Below are 17,355 nucleotides of genomic sequence, written 5' to 3' on the forward strand. Positions count from 1 at the left end.
AAAAAAAAAGGAAAAGAAAAGAAATCAACAAGAAAGAGCAACAAGTTGCACGAGTCGTGGAAATATCGGTGAGAGAGGTCAACAAAAAATAAAGTGAAACCCACTCAGAACCAGGAAAAAGCAATGAGCGGTACAAAGAACGCGGGAGCCGTCCAGAACCACTGCCGTTGGAAATCGGGTACCGACGTGAAGAATGGCTTTGTTTGATAGGGGGTTCTGAAAGAGAAGAGAAAGACGAAGGACAAAGACCAGAAGTAAGTCACACTCGCTAAAAGATCTCGCGTACAGAGATGAATGAAATAGTTTTTAAGATCGTGGAGGAGAGGCGAACCGAGAAGAGACAGGGAGGGGAAGGGGAGAATGAGAGAGACAGGGATATGGAGATTGAAGCTGAAAGCTGAACACTAACAACTAAACTAAACGACCACTAGACTCGATGGAATACCTGAGGGCCTGAGGCCGGAAGCGCCTGCAGCCCGCTACCCAATGGCTTCATTTCTCCCCACAGTTTCCTGACCAACCAGAATAGCTAGTGCATGCTTTAATTTCTCCTGTGCTCGCCCTACTCGCCCGTTGCTCCGGTAACTCCCTTCTTCCGATCCCTCTAGACACGGCCGATCCAGATGCGCCTGCCGTAATTCCTAGGGGGAAATTCGAGTTTATCGGATCAACTTGTCAAGGCACTGCCTGCTGATTGGACTATCCCCTGTCTTGGGGAGTGATCGATGGATCAGCGTAGGAGATTTTGTGATTGTGTGGGTTTCTGGACCTGCAAGTCATCGACCTAGTAGTATCCGCCAGGGAAATCCTTCCACACTTTCCCTGTCGAAAAGGAAAAAGAAAAAAAAAAAACAAGATCGTTAGTGGATGCTGACGATCCATGCGGCTGAATTCTCCGTGGCAGGTCTTCGTAGTTCGGTTCCTCTCTCTCTTCTCGAGGGGATTGGATCAACTCGCACATAGGAGATGACCATTCAGCTATAATACTACCATGTGCAGATCCTTTACCCTTACATGTCTACACAGATCCAATTTCCACCATATTGCATGACGACGTGGAAGAAAAGACCATGTCACATCGCCCAAGGCTACGATTTCTATGAATAGACCCATGGTAAACAAACGGACGTCATTTCACAACGGAAAAAGTGGGGACACCAGACTAGTGAAAACTGATTCCATGGATTTGAAATTTAAAAAAAATCGGGAAAAGTAAAGTGCAAGTCCTAGTTCGCGATCTAATAAACCAAAGTAGTCGTCATCGACCCAGTTGATCCAATCAATCCCATCCCTCGTGAAGATGCAAGTCAGATTTCACAGTTACAGCCGAGCCCGTTGTCCAGTCTACCAAACCTCGATTAGCCATATTCATCACTCACACAGTCTCTCACACCCTAAACGCGCTACACTTCCAACCCGCGAAAAAGGAAAGGGGAGAATCCAACTCACAAAAAACGCCAAGCCGTATGACGGCGTTGTGAAGGTAACCTTCGAACCCTTCGGAAAATAAAAGACATCCCCCGGACCCGCCGTAACCTTCTGTCCGGTCTCGTCCGAGATCTCAAATTCACCCTCGAGGATGATCTTCGTCTCATCGAAATGGTACTCGTAGACTAGAGGAGTGCCTTTCTCCAGACGGTAGAAACCGCCCGAGATGGGCTTCTTGGGGTCATTGTGTTCACTAAGCGTGGTACAGATTCCGGGTCAGCGTCCAATGGTTGGATAGGTATGGTAGGAATGACGTCTTACCTCGAGACTACGTCCCCCAGGAAAGCATTATCGTTTGCGATGAGGGGTGGCTTGTAGGTGGACTGGGCTTTGGCGATGTAGGTGAATGCGGCAGGCATTTTGCTTAGAGTTTGAGGTGATAACAAGATCCCGGTTGTTGGAAATTGTAGAATTGTTGGTTGTCGTTTGTAAAGATCAAGAGTTGATCAGTGGACAGTATGGCTCACATTTCGATCAGATCTGAAGCACAAGATCTATCACTTTATAACGCCAAACATAATACCATTGCATTCGGATCTTTCATCGCACGCAATCACATAGGCAAGTATCCCACCGGATCCAGCTGCTGGAGTTGGATACAGGAAGCGCCCCCGGAAAGATATACTCCAACACATAGGATCTTGTTTACTCGACATTGAGGGGTCGTGAGGGGAACCCGGTCGGATCGATGCACTACGATCGACCTGGGATTCTCCGTGATAGTACCTTGATAGCGATGCGAGTGATAGATTACTTACCGGTAACTACCGAGATATCAATCAATACCAATTGGTTGGTAAATATCAGTTAAGGTTAGTTAGGGCAGGTAAGTTAGTCAGTACTGGATTGTTTTGCCCGGACGGGTTAGTGTTTCCCTGGTTTTTATTTCTTACCGTATCCTAGTATTGAATAAATGGAGATAGTAGTAAATGGATAAGTTTACAGGTTAGGTTCCCGCAAATCAAATACCAGTCAGTATTCCCCCATGGGGTCAATTCAGAAAAATATAAAAATGGCAGGTTACCACGAGACGGCCCCATCTAATCAAGATCAAAAGACCCAAGGCAAATATAAGGTTAAATAACCATCATTATCTACAGCGTCGATCATCCTAATATCATAATACATGATGAAATGAAAACCAGGTACCCCAGATATCAGAAGAACCCCGAAAGAACAAAGAAATTCATATCGCCATAAAAGTCTGCAATTTGTGCTCACTGACGCCGAAAATCAGAAACCCCTTCCTGGGACTGCATGTCAGAGATACCTTCCTGAGGCCGCAAATCAGGGGCCTCTTCCTGCGACTTCTTCAAATTCCTGCAATCACAAGAAAAAGAGAGCGTTAGTTTATCCTACCCAGACAAAGAATGAAACCAGCACCAATAAAAAAAGAAAAAGAAAAAATAAGCCTCTCACTTACTGGTTCCGTCTCCATTCAGCTATATCCGTTGCCATATTCCCCGCACCACTCGATCTCCGGTCAGGATGATCATTGTGAGAGCGACCGAAGTTGCCCAGAAGCCAGTTGAACGCTAAATGATAGGCACATTAGTTACATGTCCCCGCCCCATTTTTCAAGCAATCTCATCGCATTAGAACGGAAGAGACACCACTTACCCCGTTGATCATTATGGTCTTCGCCGCCCTTATTTTCTTCGGTGGAGGAGGTAGACTTTCTCCGGTTCCTTTCCTTATGTTCCTTACTGAGGTGGCCCCATTTCGTGACGAGATCCATGATGTATTGTCAAGTACGAAAGTGGACAGATAAATGAACAGCTATACTTGGATGGTGATATTTCTTTTATGTATCACGAGAAATAATAAGATAATAACTGTTTGAATAGTACTCAGTAATAATATGCAAAAGCAACTGTTACCATGCCCGAGTGGCGGTCGAGGATTAACATATAAATAAGGCTCTCCAGAGCCACCAGCATGTATGACATCATAAAGTCATGCGCTCGGCCGAACCTCACCCAATAAGACCTCAATGGGAGTCTCGGATTCCCATCAGGACAAACGATTACAAATCTCCATGCTCCGGCATTGGAGGAAAAGGAATTAATCTGGCCCTGACAGAGTTCCACGAGTGACTAGCTAGGCACTCGGTTCAACAAATGAGGATATCGCTACAGTTGATATGACGCACGCTATGAATCATGACCTAACCTCGGCATAGAGCTTGAGATCTTCATCACGGGCTTATGTCACAGTGAACGGATAGGGGGATCTTGGTGAGGGAAAAGGACACGAGACTGGATCTGCGGCAATGAGTACATACTTCGATAAGTCATTGCAGCAACGCACGGGCGGTTTCAGGATACTACTACGTCCTCATGATTTAATGGTAGGTATTGGAAGGCATTGATCGGCAGGACAGAGAGTACACACAAAGTACAGTCTATATAGATATATCGAGGATGTTACTCTGTATGTACCAAAGAAGAAGTCGGCACTGCTGAGATCGATTTAGGCACCAATCACCTCTGGGGGTTTCGAGAAGGACCAATATAGATCGTGATATCTTCGCAAGAATATACTTAATTAAACCCACACCAAGCCAAATCAAACTATAAACACCTGACCTACCAAAAGAGAAAGCGAAATGAGTACTAGGCTCGAAACTAGTTAATTAATCGACCTTAGTAAGACCAACCCCAATGTTACCTATCCCATTCGCTCTCAATCCCCCCTAATTATGGGCTGGGAGACCAAATACCACTTAAGTATCAAACCCCACTCTTCCCGGGGTAAGATGACCCTTTCTAGTATACCGGGAGAAACGCAATACTCCTCAAATACTACTCAATACTGCAATACTCTCCTGATCCGGATCAGATCATCCGCGGTACTAATTTCTTTTGATTACGAATTACGTTGCCTCAGTGAGCTATTCAAGTTTTGGGATTCCCCTTTAAATCCCACACCGCCCATCTCCTTTGTTCTCTCATTTCTTTTTCCTTCTCTTCCATTAAACTCCTTCCCATCCGTCGTTACGAACTTCCCTTCCCCCGTGCGGTCCGACTTCAAATCAGCCCAAGCAACAAGAACGCGGCCAAACACTGTTCATGACGGCACCCAACGCAAAGCAGCAGACACCCAATGCAGAACGCGATTCGTACCAATCCCGCGCAGATACTTCCCTTCTTCCATCACGGCGGGACTGACCATTCCTCCTGAACGACTACTTCCCCCCTCCCTTCTTGGCGGTTTGATCGGTTGCCCGTGCCCGAGAGTAATTCGATAGATTGTTGTACATACATATACGGCATATCCGTTTCCTTTTGCTGCTCCCCACCCCCAAGTTGACGATATATACCTCATATACGGGACCCGTACCCGGCAGCCAACCGCGCCACTAGCTTACGAGATTTGTGATACTGAAAGCAAGCCTCTCTGTTCGCCTAGGGACGGCTCTGGACACCAAAATCTATTTATCTCCCATGCGCCATTGTGTTCGCAACGTAAAACCCTGAGCTTGCTTCTACCAAGGCGACCAAAGACCACGTCAAATGCCCGGAAAACACCAAAACCTAGCCATCGCAACTCGAGGCTCCTCGCTCGACCTGTGTTTAAGCCCAAGTCCGTAACTTCTCCTGGAATAGCCAAACGCCATGCTGATTTGCACACCAGATAGTAAACACTCAGTTGCTGCAAGACAGGCAAACGCCGTCAAAAAACTGAATCATACAAGAACAAAGCCCTTGCGCCCTTTGGCAAAAATGGCTACCGTGTCGATAACAAGCGATCTGGAGCCATATCTGGCTTCCCTCCGCAGGTATCTAGCTAGAGACAGATCCGCGTCCCCCGGGTTGGAGGACCGGGTCGACGAGCAATCAAGATGCTCGTCCAAACCCCATGAAACAGGGCATTCACAGTCACGCGTGGAACGCCCCCAAGGTACTAAAAAACATGAGAAACCCGGGGGTAGCCGTGCTATGACGCAGGATCGTTCATAACAGCGTGATGAAGACTGAGGCCATGTTTCTTTCTTTCGAGAATTATTTCACCCAAGAAATACTATATATATGATGATTACGTTGTCAGTCTCTTCCCAAACAGAGGGGAAATAGATGAAATAATGAAACCTTACCTTCCCAGTCCCATTCTTGCATAACACTAACCCAATGTAATTTCCCTCGAACGGTTTTTTCAAATTCGATGTTTTCCAGGGGAGAAACCGCAGAACTCCGCCGTGGGTTCCCAGTTCCCCTGGACGATATCGCCCGGTCATCAACTGCTGGTCTTCTGTATGACTCTTTAGCAAACATGGAGGGATTATTTAGACTCCCGGGTGCCATGTTGCCGTAGGGTAATCCATCTCTTTCAACCGGTTCCCGATCATTAAGGGAATTGGAACGACCCGCCCCTCGGAACTGTCGCCGCTGCTTTTCGGCCTCGAACTGGTCTCGACGCATCCAAACTTCATGAACCACGTCTATGCAGCGATCAATTGAACCCAGCATGAGACGAGTCTGAATGGATCTCCATCGACTTAGTACCCATTGCCGGTCTTCCTCCTGATCAGCTTCACACCCGGCGGCTAAGAGAGGAAACATTTGAATGATTGTTGTACGGGAGCTCGGTGGAACGGTGGCTAGCAGCAGTAACACTCGCTTGGCGAGCTCTGATGCCGGCTCACAAGGCATCTCTGGAACAGCTTGATGAAGATACAGAACTGTTGCCCAGCGATATGCATGTGCAATCTGTATACTGTGTTGCACTTCCGAAGTTGGGTCCTCAGGTGGCTCGAACCAGTCAGGGGGCTCCCATTGCTCAACACGCCTTTTCAGCTCAATAGCCTCCGAGACGAGGGATATCGAGTTGGAATTAGTCTTCCGCACCCGTTGGATTAACTGGGTAACTCGATCTATGAGCGGAAAGAGTGTGGTGGCGCAGCCCATAAGAGGGTCAATCTCATGCACTGCGTTTTTGGGAAGCTGGAGGATGGATAGATCAATCTTTTGATCCCCGGATTCCTCCAGGGATGTTAAGCGTGCAATGACATCCATATACAGCCAAGTGTTGTAAAGGAATCGAATCCTGTCCAGATCGGCTGCGCACAAACCAGCTTGCAATCCAAGTCCCACCACTTGTGATACTAACGCTTTGGCTCCTCGTAGGTGTTGGATACATGAACGAGTGTCCCGGTCCCAAGTGTCAGCAAATGCAAGGGCTAGGCTTGTGGCCAAAGCGGCATCCGCTCTCATATTTTGGATGTCCTGCACCATACAAGCGATGCTCCGGCGCATGTGCTCCATCCCGTAAACCTTCAAGGAAGGATTTTTCTTACTGCAATGAAAGGCAGACAGAGAAAATATTGCGTGGTATAAGGCTGGTGTGTCCTTAGCCAGTGGCCATATCAATGTTCGCCACGGGTTCTCATGGGCCCCATCTTTCACAGATAATATTCCGCAGGTGTATCTGTCGAAGTGCATAATCAACCTTTCGGGACTGCCAGCAGATATTGTAGGCTCTTTGAATAGACCAAGGCTGATGTCTGTACTTCCTGGCCGTGGAGACACACGGATTCCTGTAAACTGGAATAGGCTTGGGCTCACACTCGGGTCGGACTGTCGAACGATCGCTTCTAGATCTTCAGTATCGCCTTCTAGCAGGGCAGCGAAGCTGAAATCGTCGGACTCATGGACAGTCTCTTCCCCCGGGATCGCGAGGGTGGTTTCCCCAGGGCTTGTATCAAACTTAGCGATGGGAAGTGAGGTATCCGATGGCCATGAAGACTCATCTGGCGGCGCAATCTCTTCTAAAGGTGGCACAAAGACGTCCTCGTCAATTTGTCCCAAGTCTGTGTTGTCCAGCAGACTGTCTGCGCAGAACGAGAGATTCTTCTGCGTAACGCGACGCTTGTTCAACTGCCTTGGGGGATCACTTAATTGAGGGACAAGGGATTGGGCAAAATCACTGATATCTGATGGGAGAGACTGCGAAACAGCCGTTTCATCTTTTACTTGTGCTTCTGAGTGCTCGGTGGGAGGAGAAGTTGAAATACTTAGGTTTGCTCTTCTGCTAGGAGGAGACGAGGTGACTATAGGACCACCTCATCAGTTACTTCGTGATTCTCATCAGGCTAAGCGGTACGCACCTTTTTTGATTTTCGCCGTCGATACCCTCCCCGCAACGTTAGTTTCCTCGAATGGGCGCCACTTGAAGTCCTTTTTGTATCCTCCACATTCCACATTTCGTTTCTTACACTGTAAGCAAGTTGGCTTTGACTCGTCGCATTTTAAACGCTTCGCCTTGCAAGTGATGCAACCTGAATGGTGAAAGAGTGGAGAACGTCAGCGCACTGCGCGTTTATAGACCTCTGTTTATTTTTCTTCTCTTTCTTTCTCTCTCCATCCCCCTCCCCTCTTCTCTATTATAATATTTCCCCCCCCCCCTCGTTCGATCCATCTCTTCTTGAATGATTCAAAGAACTAGTGCTACCGTACCGTTACGGCTTTTTGATTGCTTAGGTTTTCCAGAAATGGTAGGATTTGTGGCAGGCTGTCCTGATACCGATTTCTTAGTGGTGGGAGATCTGAGAGGCCTAGAAAGTCCACCAGTAGGGGAAATGGCCGGCTGAGGGTCTAAGATGGCGGATGGTGAGGGGATTTTAATGTCTTCCATGCCCACGCAAAGGAGAAGCGATGACATGAGACCTGTCGGGATGGAAAATCGGTATAGAAGGTCAAAGAGGATGCCAAGACAAAGAAAGTGTGAGTTGTACAAAACAAAAGAGGCAATAACAATGAGAGAGGAGCTTCTTCCCAGGAAGTTCACGGGAGATTGTGGGCTTCAACCCAGGATCCAGATGAAAGTTGAACAGATAAGGGTTAGCCGCCTCAGACGGGAATAAGTGGGATAGATAGGGAAGGGGCTCGAGTACTCCAAGTAATAGATAATGACAAGGCCGAACGGTGAGGAGAAACCCGCATCAGTGATAAGAGTTGCACTAGAGCAGTAGGATTGCGGAGACAACTGGAGCAAGGCGGAAGACGCGGACTCGATGCCGACCCAGTACTAGGCTAGAGCTCAGACAAGACCCGAAGTCCCCATCGGCATGGGACACGGGCACACACACACACACTTACTTGTGTTGGAGAAAAAGATAATGTTTTCTTTTTCTCCTTTCTTCTTTCTCTCCTTTCCTTTTCTTTTTCGGTTTCCCTCTCTTCTCTTCTCTCCATGTATTATATCTCTTGTTCAAGAGACGAAGGAGGGGTACCAAGGGAAGAGTCGGCAGACACGGGGATACTCACCTCGTAATCCAGTCCATCGGATGGCCCATCCGTCGGCTAACCATGGGAGCCAAGATGCAGGAATTAAAAGTTCATTGGAATTTATATCAAGAATAGAAAGGGGCCAGTTGTTAATAAAATCATCATGATTCAGTGATAGGGTGGACTAACGCCACTCAGCGAGGTTAACAATTTTTAGATGACGATTTCGACCCAGGTGGTTGGTTGGGGAGAGAAAAAGACTCCCCCCTCTTTTGGAATTTGATAGGTCCCTTTCCAACCGGCGGAGTTAATTGGGAGGGTCGATTGAAATCTGGAGTGGGAGTGGGAACTACTAGTTGTGAGAAAGTACATGTACCGCCTGTCAAAGCTAGTATACAACCGTACTTCTCCCCCGGTATGTACTGTACCTAGTCGCAGGAACACCCACGTACCACTTGTAATATACTTGTACATACAACCTCCCCTGAATTACAGTCCACACCCCCCAAATATCTTAGACTCATGTTGGCTCGCCAACTCGCAGAAAACCCCACAGTACAACCGCCATGTGCGATAATATTGACGCACGGGTCCTTCGATGTGTCGGGGTGGCGGTTAATCGTTAGTCTTCCTTGACTGGGAATGATCTTTTTCTTTTTTTCTTCTTCTACTTTTCTAGTCCAATTCTTCTTCCAAGTCTATCTATCCCCTTAGAAAAGTTCCAAGGTGTCGGGTTGCCCTTTAATCCAGGTCAGCCTGGGAGGAGGGTACGTACCTGATTTACTCGTACGGTACCAGGAAGTTGTCGCACACTGCTTGAGTCCATAAAGGTCCAGAAGTACTTCTTCCAGAACTAGGATAGTACCAGCTCAGGTGTGCATCGTGACCATGCGACACGTGACAAAGGCTTTACATGGACATATAGCAATCCTACACATGTCCCCTCCGTTGTTCCAGATTCATGAGGGTTCGAATCATTGTGGGCCATGTGTAACTATTTTAAAAGTCCAGCGGAAACCTGCAACCTGTCAATATGTTGGATAACCCCCGTCAGAAGACTGATTTCCTTCCTTGGGTTTCATTGATCAGGAAAATGATGACGAAACCTAAGCTTAGGGACGTTCCATGGTTGGGACATGTAGTTTAGCCAAAGCTACGGATCCCCCCCCCTCTCTCTCTTGATAGAAACCTGGGCACTGCAAGAGACTCGAGAAATTCCTTCGATTTGAATATGTTGTGAGACATGTACATACTTGGGGTGATAAAATCTTTGAACATACTAGAGCAATCAGTAGGAAATCCTTGAAGACCGAGTGATGCGGAGAAGTTTCGGGAAACCGGTCAAGACACTATAGATCCTTCATTATTACCTTTCAGTATTAGACCCACCGACAAAAACAAAAACAAAAGATTGAATTTAGGCTTCCTGGCCAGGCAATAATAGTTAGCCACATGACCTCTTTTCCACAACTTGTCTGCACGGAGTCTAAAAAACAACACTCTGGATACTGGCCGAGAGGCATGGACTAGTCTAGTCATATGTGGCTGGTACTACTAGTAAAAATGTACTTCGGTCTATTTCCGCGGGCGAAGGATTCCTTCCATGGTAATATGATCGACAAAAGTCGTTGAACAACCTTGATCTGTCTGAAGAAACATGAAGAAGCAGCTTCGCTTTCTGAGTGGCATGCTAGCTTCTTACGATGCATTCTATACCATCTCCTTGATGGTCTACAATGCCTGTCGAATTTGAATGGGTATAATTTACCGATAGACGGATAAATCCCCTCAGATCTTCGTTCCGGAAACGAGTCCCCCACGTTCTTTCTCCACGTTTCCCCCGCTCCCCGCTTCTCCAACATATGCTAGGAAAGTTTACAGGGCAACACCCCCGAAGTCAATATCTCTCTGACGGTATTTGCCAACCTTCTCGGCTGGATATGCTTCTGGAATTCGACAAAGCCATTCATAATCAATTAAGAACAGGGCCTCCCTGAAGCCTTGAGTGGCAAGAAGGGACTGACATGGCTGAGAGATATGACTTCAAAAAGGGCTAAAAGCTCAACCGGTCATTGTCTCACTGTGTCACCCATAGTTCACCAGTTACATCCAACTTTCTCAAGGGACCATTTTTCGGCTACAATCCGATAAAACCAAGAACCGGAGTCCGGCCCGGTCAGCTGACAGGTGGAGAGCAGTGAACGATCATCACCGGTCCGTCTGAGAAAAGAATTTGTTCTTAGGCCTCGAATCTTGTGTACTTGTGCATACCGCAAGTGCTAAGCTATATCCGAGGATCGCAATATTTGGCTTCCAGTGTACTGCATTCAATAGTAGGCGCCAACCAGATGCAATCCTACGCCACCGATAAGTCATGGGATCAACCCTTACAGATGATCGATTTTTAACCGAGTCACTGAATTGTCGGGATCCCCAATGATACTGCCAGACCGTTATTGTCATGGATGACGCGGACAGTTTTTACGAGAACGCTATCCCTTCGGATGCTCACATGAACCCTTCTCTCGCATTGCACAAACGTTTAACTACCGCTAGACTAGAATGAGATGCCATTAAGGGGGGAATCATTGGACATTCATGAAACTGGAAAGGCCTGTTATCTTCTTTATTGGCTCATACCAGCAGCCTAGAGGATGTCTTGCTGCATCCAGGATCCTGGGCCTTCTTGACCCCAAATCTTTGTCCAAGGACAACGTACTGAGCCACAGTGAATGCTCTCTGGAAGCACACACCATCCTTGTCGCGAAATGCCTTCAGGAGATCGCTCTGCACCCGATCATTGTCGAGAAATCCCAGCTTGTTGACATTTTCTTCTGTCAATAGTCGTTTTAAGCTCTTGTGCACGGGGCCATCTTCTTGGTATTTCACTGGTCCGACAAATGGGTGCTTTGTACGGTTATAGATTTCCTCCGTAACAAATGGCTTCATAGCCTCACGCAGGACATTCTTCTCGCGAAAAGTTTTGCTCTCAGAGTCATATTTGATTTTGAGGCTTGGGGGAATATTATTCGCATATTCTGTGACGTGATGGTCAAGGAAGGGCGGTCGCGTCTCAATCTGGTGGACCATGTCAATATTATCACCGATATAGCGGAGGATATAGTTCGCGAGCACAGATTTCATCCATTGATACTGTGTCGAATGAAGAGGATGCCACTTCTCCATCATCTTGTGAAGGACCTGGACACCGAAGTTCTCCGCAAATGCTGCAGCTGGAGTCCTCAGCGCAAGCTGGTCTGTCCAAGATGCGTAGGGCAAATTGGTGATCATGCTTAACCGGGCGCATAACGTGGTATTGTTAAGCATACGTTTTGTTGGAGCAGCCACATCATCCATACCTATCGAGAGTATTTGATTTCTCTCCTCCATGACTTTCCAAGCTTCTGCGAAGTCACTCTGTTTAGCGAGAGACTGCGGCCACGAAGGATCCGGCTCTAGAAGGAAGTTGGGTAGCAAGTCAGAATAGCCCGAGAAGTGCTCATCGGAGCCCTCGCCTAAGAATCGCAGCATGATTAACATAATTGGGCATTGGTGCCACAATGGACAGCGATGCTCACCGGTGAGAATGACTTTTTTCCCCATGGCATGGGCAGCCTCAGCTACTGCCAGTCGTCCCATTCCATTGACATTGGCGGCTGGGGTTTCACTGTACCAGACTGTATCCTCGAGTCTGGCGGCAATGGCCTCCTCGTTCAAGTATACGGGGTGATATCCGACGCCTAACCACTCAGCGGTTCGTCGCGCGATATCTGCCAACGTTCAGGAGATACATCCAAGGAAACAGACCAAAGTTGAAAGACGTACCTGACTCGTCGTACCCACTATCTTTTTCAAATTGGACCGTGAAGCAGTCTATTTTTGAACGCTCACCGCTTGTGTCGTTCCCGAGCTTGGTTCCTTCCTGGACAAGCTTCACGGCCATACCCGCTATGGCGGACGAGTCTAGACCTCCACTCAAATAGATCCCCAGGCCCACATCAGCACGCAGTCGGATTCGGACAGCATCGAGCATAAGCTCCCTCACTCGATCTATTACCTCTTCCTCAGAATGCGCGTAGACTGTTTTCTATATTCGGTCAGAGTCTAGGAGGTAAGCATGGTTGCTGGGTGTCCCCTACTTTATCTGGATAATCGGTATCCCAGTACGTTCCCACCTCAGGGGGCATGGAGTTCCGACTGACCATGTACTGCCCAGGGGCAAGCTGAGTAATCGTCAGATACAAGCAACAATAATGAAAGCACTTATTTCGCACGTTCCCGGGACTTCATGTATATCGTACGTACTCGTTGCACCCCTTTGAAGAACATCTGCGAGCCGTTTAGCCAGGCGCCTTCCCTGATACCTACGACATCCCACTCTGGCTTCCAGCCAAAAGGGAGGAAAGACTTCATTTCTGTAGCGACCAAAAGCCGATTTCCGACCATGGTCCAGTACAGTGACTTGATACCATATCGATCACGGGCCGTCAAGAACAGCTTGCGATTCGCGTCATAGAGGACAAGAGCAAACTCGCCTCTCAATTTATTGAGAAAGGATATTCCATAATGTCGGTAGAGCGCAATGACGATTTCACAGTCGCTGTTACTTTTGAAGTCGTACTCCTGGGCCAGCTCTGTTCGATACTGCTCGTGGTCATAGAGCTCGCCATTGACGACAGCGTGAATAGCGCCCTCGTTGTCGTGGAACGGTTGGTTTCCTGCAGGACTCAAGTCGATGATCGAGAGTCGGACATGTCCCAGACCTTGTCGTGGATTAATGTCTTGTAACCAAGCTATTCGTGGAGTACAGAATACTTACCGACCCGGTGGTCAGGGCTGAACCAACGACCACGCGCATCTGGACCTCGATGTTTGACCAAGTCTAAGCTTTCCTCTAGCTGTTTCTCTAGGCTGGGGGCATTATTGGCACACTGAACACAACCAGGTGTTCCCCCAACAGTCAAAAAGGCCGTTAATCCGCACATGACGGTGGTGTCAGGGACGGTGAAATCAGTGGGAGAGAGGGAACAATGGAGAGAGAAGCACAGCACAGAATATGATGTACCATGCCAGTTCTTGGATTACAAAGAGCGTAGAATGATTAAGTGGTGAGAGACCCTTATATATGTTGGTTATGCACACGTGTATGTCAGATCGTGGATACCTGTTTTACACGATGCTACGACCCAATCACTACATTTGATGGCGATAGAGGAGCAAATCAAGAAATCCAACACCAGCCCCCAACTCGAACGATGCAAACTCTGTTCTCGCCCGATACAACCCAGTCGATTGGCATTTGGCCCCATACTAGTTAGTTAGTATAGCGACGGGTCTTATTTGTTAAAAGTCCACCGTGACTAGTGAGGGTTACGTACGAGGATGAGATGTAAGCCTTTGCTAAGTTACATATGCATACTCGGAGAGAGTTCGCCCCTGCAGCAGTTTCTTATATAGTGAACCTGAGAAGGAGAAGATCCTTAGTCATGCATTAGTTACTCCGGTGCAGTTGCAGCGAAAATCGGCACTTTGAATGAATTGGATGGGATGGCGGGGAAACGGGATCCCCCAGACCGACCGAGGTTGGCGGGTCGGCCCATTTAATTTAGTCATTAACGCCGCGGAGGTAACAATCCTCAGGCTCATCATCATCCGGCATAAATGATCTATTCTTTTCTTTCATTCCTTTCCTTTCTTTTCCCTCTCCCCTTTTTTTCCTTTCCCTCCATAGACCTTTCGCTTTATCGTGAACTCTTGTACTGTCACAGATAATGTTTCGATCAATTCCCCGTCGAATCCCTCGACGCCTTCCCACGCCCACGTCTACATCTCGCCTCGCCCTTCGTTCCTTTACCTGCGGCTATCCGCGGATGTCGGTGCCACCGCTATCCGCTGTTGAACCTCCCGTGTCGACAGCATTACCATGCGATTCCTACCAACTTCTATCGACGGTTGACAAGGCCGGAGCAGCTGAGGATGCTTTGTACGAGCAACAGATCAAAGATGTGGAAGCGTGGTGGAACACGCCGCGTTTCGAGGGCATCAAGCGACCCTATTCGGCTGCGGACGTGGTCAGCAAACGGGGCTCACTGCAACAGACTTACCCCAGCTCCTTGATGGCGCGGAAACTCTTCAACTTGCTGAATGAAAGAGCGGCGGAAGGGAAACCGGTTCATACCAGTATGTATCCCGTTCAAGACGGTGGTGGCGAAGACCAAAGCTGACGATCCCTTTACAGTGGGCGCCATTGATCCGGTGCAAATGACGCAGCAGGCCCCAAACCAAGAAGTCCTGTATATTTCCGGTTGGGCATGCTCCTCCCTTTTGACTACTACCCACGAAGTATCGCCAGACATGGGTGACTACCCGTACAACACGGTTCCGAACCAAGTCCAGAGACTGTTCAAAGCTCAACAACTGCATGATCGCAAGAACTGGGACGCTAGGCGGAAAATGACCCCGGAGGAGCGGAAGTCTACCCCTTACGTAGATTTCATGCGACCGATTATCGCGGATGGAGATACTGGGTATGCAATGCTATCGCACTATGTGAAGAACTTATTGACTAACGGCTACTCTTGTAGACATGGAGGACTCTCTGCAGTCCTAAAGCTTGCCAAGCTCTTCGCTGAGAATGGTGCTGCTGCGGTCCACTTCGAAGACCAGCTCCATGGCGGAAAGAAGTGCGGTCACCTCGCAGGCAAGGTCATTGTGCCCGTGGGCGAGCATATCAACAGGCTTGTTGCCGCTCGTTTCCAATGGGATATGATGGGTTCTGAGAACCTCCTCATCGCCCGGACAGACTCGGAGAGTGGAAAACTGCTCAGCAGCGCTATCGATGTGCGCGACCACGAGTTTATCCTAGGTGTGACAGAGGAGGCTGAGCCTCTGGCAGAAACTTTGCAGGCGATGGAACGGGAAGGTGCTGCCCCTGCAGAGATCGATGCTTATGAATTGGACTGGGTCAAGGGCCACAAGCTTGTCACATTCGACGAAGGTATTAACGCCTGCTTCCCCGTCTGAATTATCCATACTGACCCTGTTAGCTGTCGACGCACACCTCGAAAGAGAAGGAGCCGCTCAATCAGTTAGGGATGCATACAAAAAGCGAGTTCAGGAGAATCCCGACCTCTCCATTACCCGTCGGAGAGCCCTCGCAAGTGACTACACAAAGACCCCGGTGGTCTGGTCCTGGGATATTCCCCGGACGCGGGAAGGCTACTACCATTACAAGGCGGGCTTCCCAGCAGCCACCAAGCGAGCCAAGGAGTTTGCCCCCTACGCAGACCTCCTCTGGGTTGAAACCGGCAATCCAAATGTCGAGAAGGCCGCCAAGCTGGCCGGAGACGTCCGGAGCGCCTTCCCCGGCAAGAAGCTAGTCTACAACCTGAGTCCGTCATTCAACTGGATGGGACAGGGCTTCACCGAAGAGTCCCTCAAGTCTTTCATTTGGGACCTTGCCCCGCACGGGTAAGTTGCGTTACTGACATAGGCTATACACAGGCTAATATGTTATTTTTAGATTCGTGCTGCAATTGATCTCCCTCGCCGGCTTACACACCAACGCCACCGTGACAACGGAGCTTTCCCGTGCCTTCAAGGACGAGGGCATGCTCGCCTACGTACGCCAAATCCAGGCACGCGAGAAGGAACTCGGAGTCGAGGTCCTTACTCACCAGAAATGGAGCGGTGCGCCATACATGGATGGTATCCTGGGTGCTATCCAAAGCGGCAACAGCAGTAGCAAGAGCATGGGAGACGGAAACACAGAAAAGGGTAAGATCCTCTATTATAGTCACCATTTGGGATACTGTTACTAATTATGCCTGTAGGTTTTTAAATCAAAAGTCAGTGGATACAGACTTGACAAGGTTAAATGAGAGTCGATGTCCCAGGTGATGTTCAATATAGTCATGCTTTCAATGTAAACCATAGACGCCGATTTACGACTGTTTGTTATTTTATTTTATTTTTTTTGCCATTCAGAAATATACCTAGTAATTGCAATTTTCCAATTCTTTTTAACATGCAATGCATAACCTCTCACATAAGGCACAACTATAGCAAAAATAGATATCCTAACACTATAGGTACATCCCATCCACCGCTAATGGATCTATAAGACTCCCCCAAAACAACGACCTTCCAACACGCGCAGTAATCAACACACGACCATAGCAAGCAATTAAAGTAACAAAATCCCAAACCCAAAGGGCAAAGGGCAAAGGGCAAAGAAAAAAAGAAAAAATAACGGAAGAAAGAAAAGATAGGTTCAGAGCCCCCTAACCCCCAACCCCAACCCTCTGGCAAACCCAAGAAGTTCAATAACGCAGTGCGGAAAAATTTCCCCAAAACATAACTGGCCAAAATCACAATTTATACACATGTTTCCTACTTTGCATAAGATACGTAAGAATGTATAAATCTCTCATCAAAAAAAAAAATTATACATATACATATACGTCCCGAGAATAAGTACACCCGTATGCTTTATATACTTCGAATAACTAGAATAAATAACTTATAGTTCGGTTAAAGGTAGCTAGTGCGAGTAATTTTACCTTGGGAATCTGTTTTTACCTTTTTTCTTTTTAGGTTTATGGGGTGTATTTAGTATTTACTATACGATATTTTATACTGC

General features: G+C 47.9%; 5 protein-coding genes across 5 annotated transcripts; 1 reads left to right on the forward strand and 4 right to left on the reverse strand.

Moving 5' to 3' along the window:
• Positions 1-1,101: 1,101 nt before the first annotated feature.
• BDV38DRAFT_24719 (cupin domain-containing protein) lies at positions 1,102-2,340 on the reverse strand. The gene is made up of 3 exons (XM_032054634.1): positions 1,750-2,340; positions 1,450-1,681; positions 1,102-1,344 (listed from the first exon to the last, which is right to left on the reverse strand). Exons 1-3 carry the CDS (start codon positions 1,845-1,847, stop codon positions 1,321-1,323), a joined length of 354 nt encoding a protein of 117 aa, XP_031907399.1. The 5' UTR covers positions 1,848-2,340; the 3' UTR covers positions 1,102-1,320.
• Positions 2,341-2,705: 365 nt separating this feature from the next.
• On the reverse strand, positions 2,706-3,226 carry BDV38DRAFT_288769 (uncharacterized protein; the record flags this gene model as incomplete). The annotated part of the gene is made up of 3 exons (XM_032061097.1): positions 2,706-2,808; positions 2,912-3,023; positions 3,109-3,226. 3 exons carry the CDS (start codon positions 3,224-3,226, stop codon positions 2,706-2,708), a joined length of 333 nt encoding a protein of 110 aa, XP_031907400.1.
• Positions 3,227-5,176: 1,950 nt separating this feature from the next.
• BDV38DRAFT_288770 (Zn(II)2Cys6 transcription factor) lies at positions 5,177-8,148 on the reverse strand (the record flags this gene model as incomplete). Its single annotated transcript, XM_032061098.1, has 4 exons — positions 5,177-5,394; positions 5,585-7,537; positions 7,595-7,765; positions 7,944-8,148. The coding sequence occupies 4 exons, from the start codon at positions 8,146-8,148 to the stop codon at positions 5,177-5,179; spliced, it is 2,547 nt and encodes an 848-aa protein (XP_031907401.1).
• A 3,200-nt stretch (positions 8,149-11,348) lies between these two features.
• On the reverse strand, positions 11,349-13,699 carry BDV38DRAFT_288771 (asparagine synthetase B family protein; the record flags this gene model as incomplete). The annotated part of the gene is made up of 6 exons (XM_032061099.1): positions 11,349-12,229; positions 12,293-12,484; positions 12,540-12,801; positions 12,854-12,937; positions 13,020-13,477; positions 13,534-13,699. The coding sequence occupies 6 exons, from the start codon at positions 13,697-13,699 to the stop codon at positions 11,349-11,351; spliced, it is 2,043 nt and encodes a 680-aa protein (XP_031907402.1).
• Positions 13,700-14,392: 693 nt separating this feature from the next.
• On the forward strand, positions 14,393-17,272 carry BDV38DRAFT_24808 (methylisocitrate lyase ICL2). The gene is made up of 6 exons (XM_032054707.1): positions 14,393-14,894; positions 14,953-15,241; positions 15,299-15,711; positions 15,761-16,184; positions 16,237-16,490; positions 16,547-17,272. Exons 1-6 carry the CDS (start codon positions 14,486-14,488, stop codon positions 16,552-16,554), a joined length of 1,797 nt encoding a protein of 598 aa, XP_031907403.1. The 5' UTR covers positions 14,393-14,485; the 3' UTR covers positions 16,555-17,272.
• Positions 17,273-17,355: the final 83 nt, after the last annotated feature.

The sequence above is a fragment of the Aspergillus pseudotamarii genome (genome assembly GCF_009193445.1).
Source record: "Aspergillus pseudotamarii strain CBS 117625 unplaced genomic scaffold BDV38scaffold_114, whole genome shotgun sequence".
NCBI classification, from domain to species: domain Eukaryota; kingdom Fungi; phylum Ascomycota; class Eurotiomycetes; order Eurotiales; family Aspergillaceae; genus Aspergillus; species Aspergillus pseudotamarii.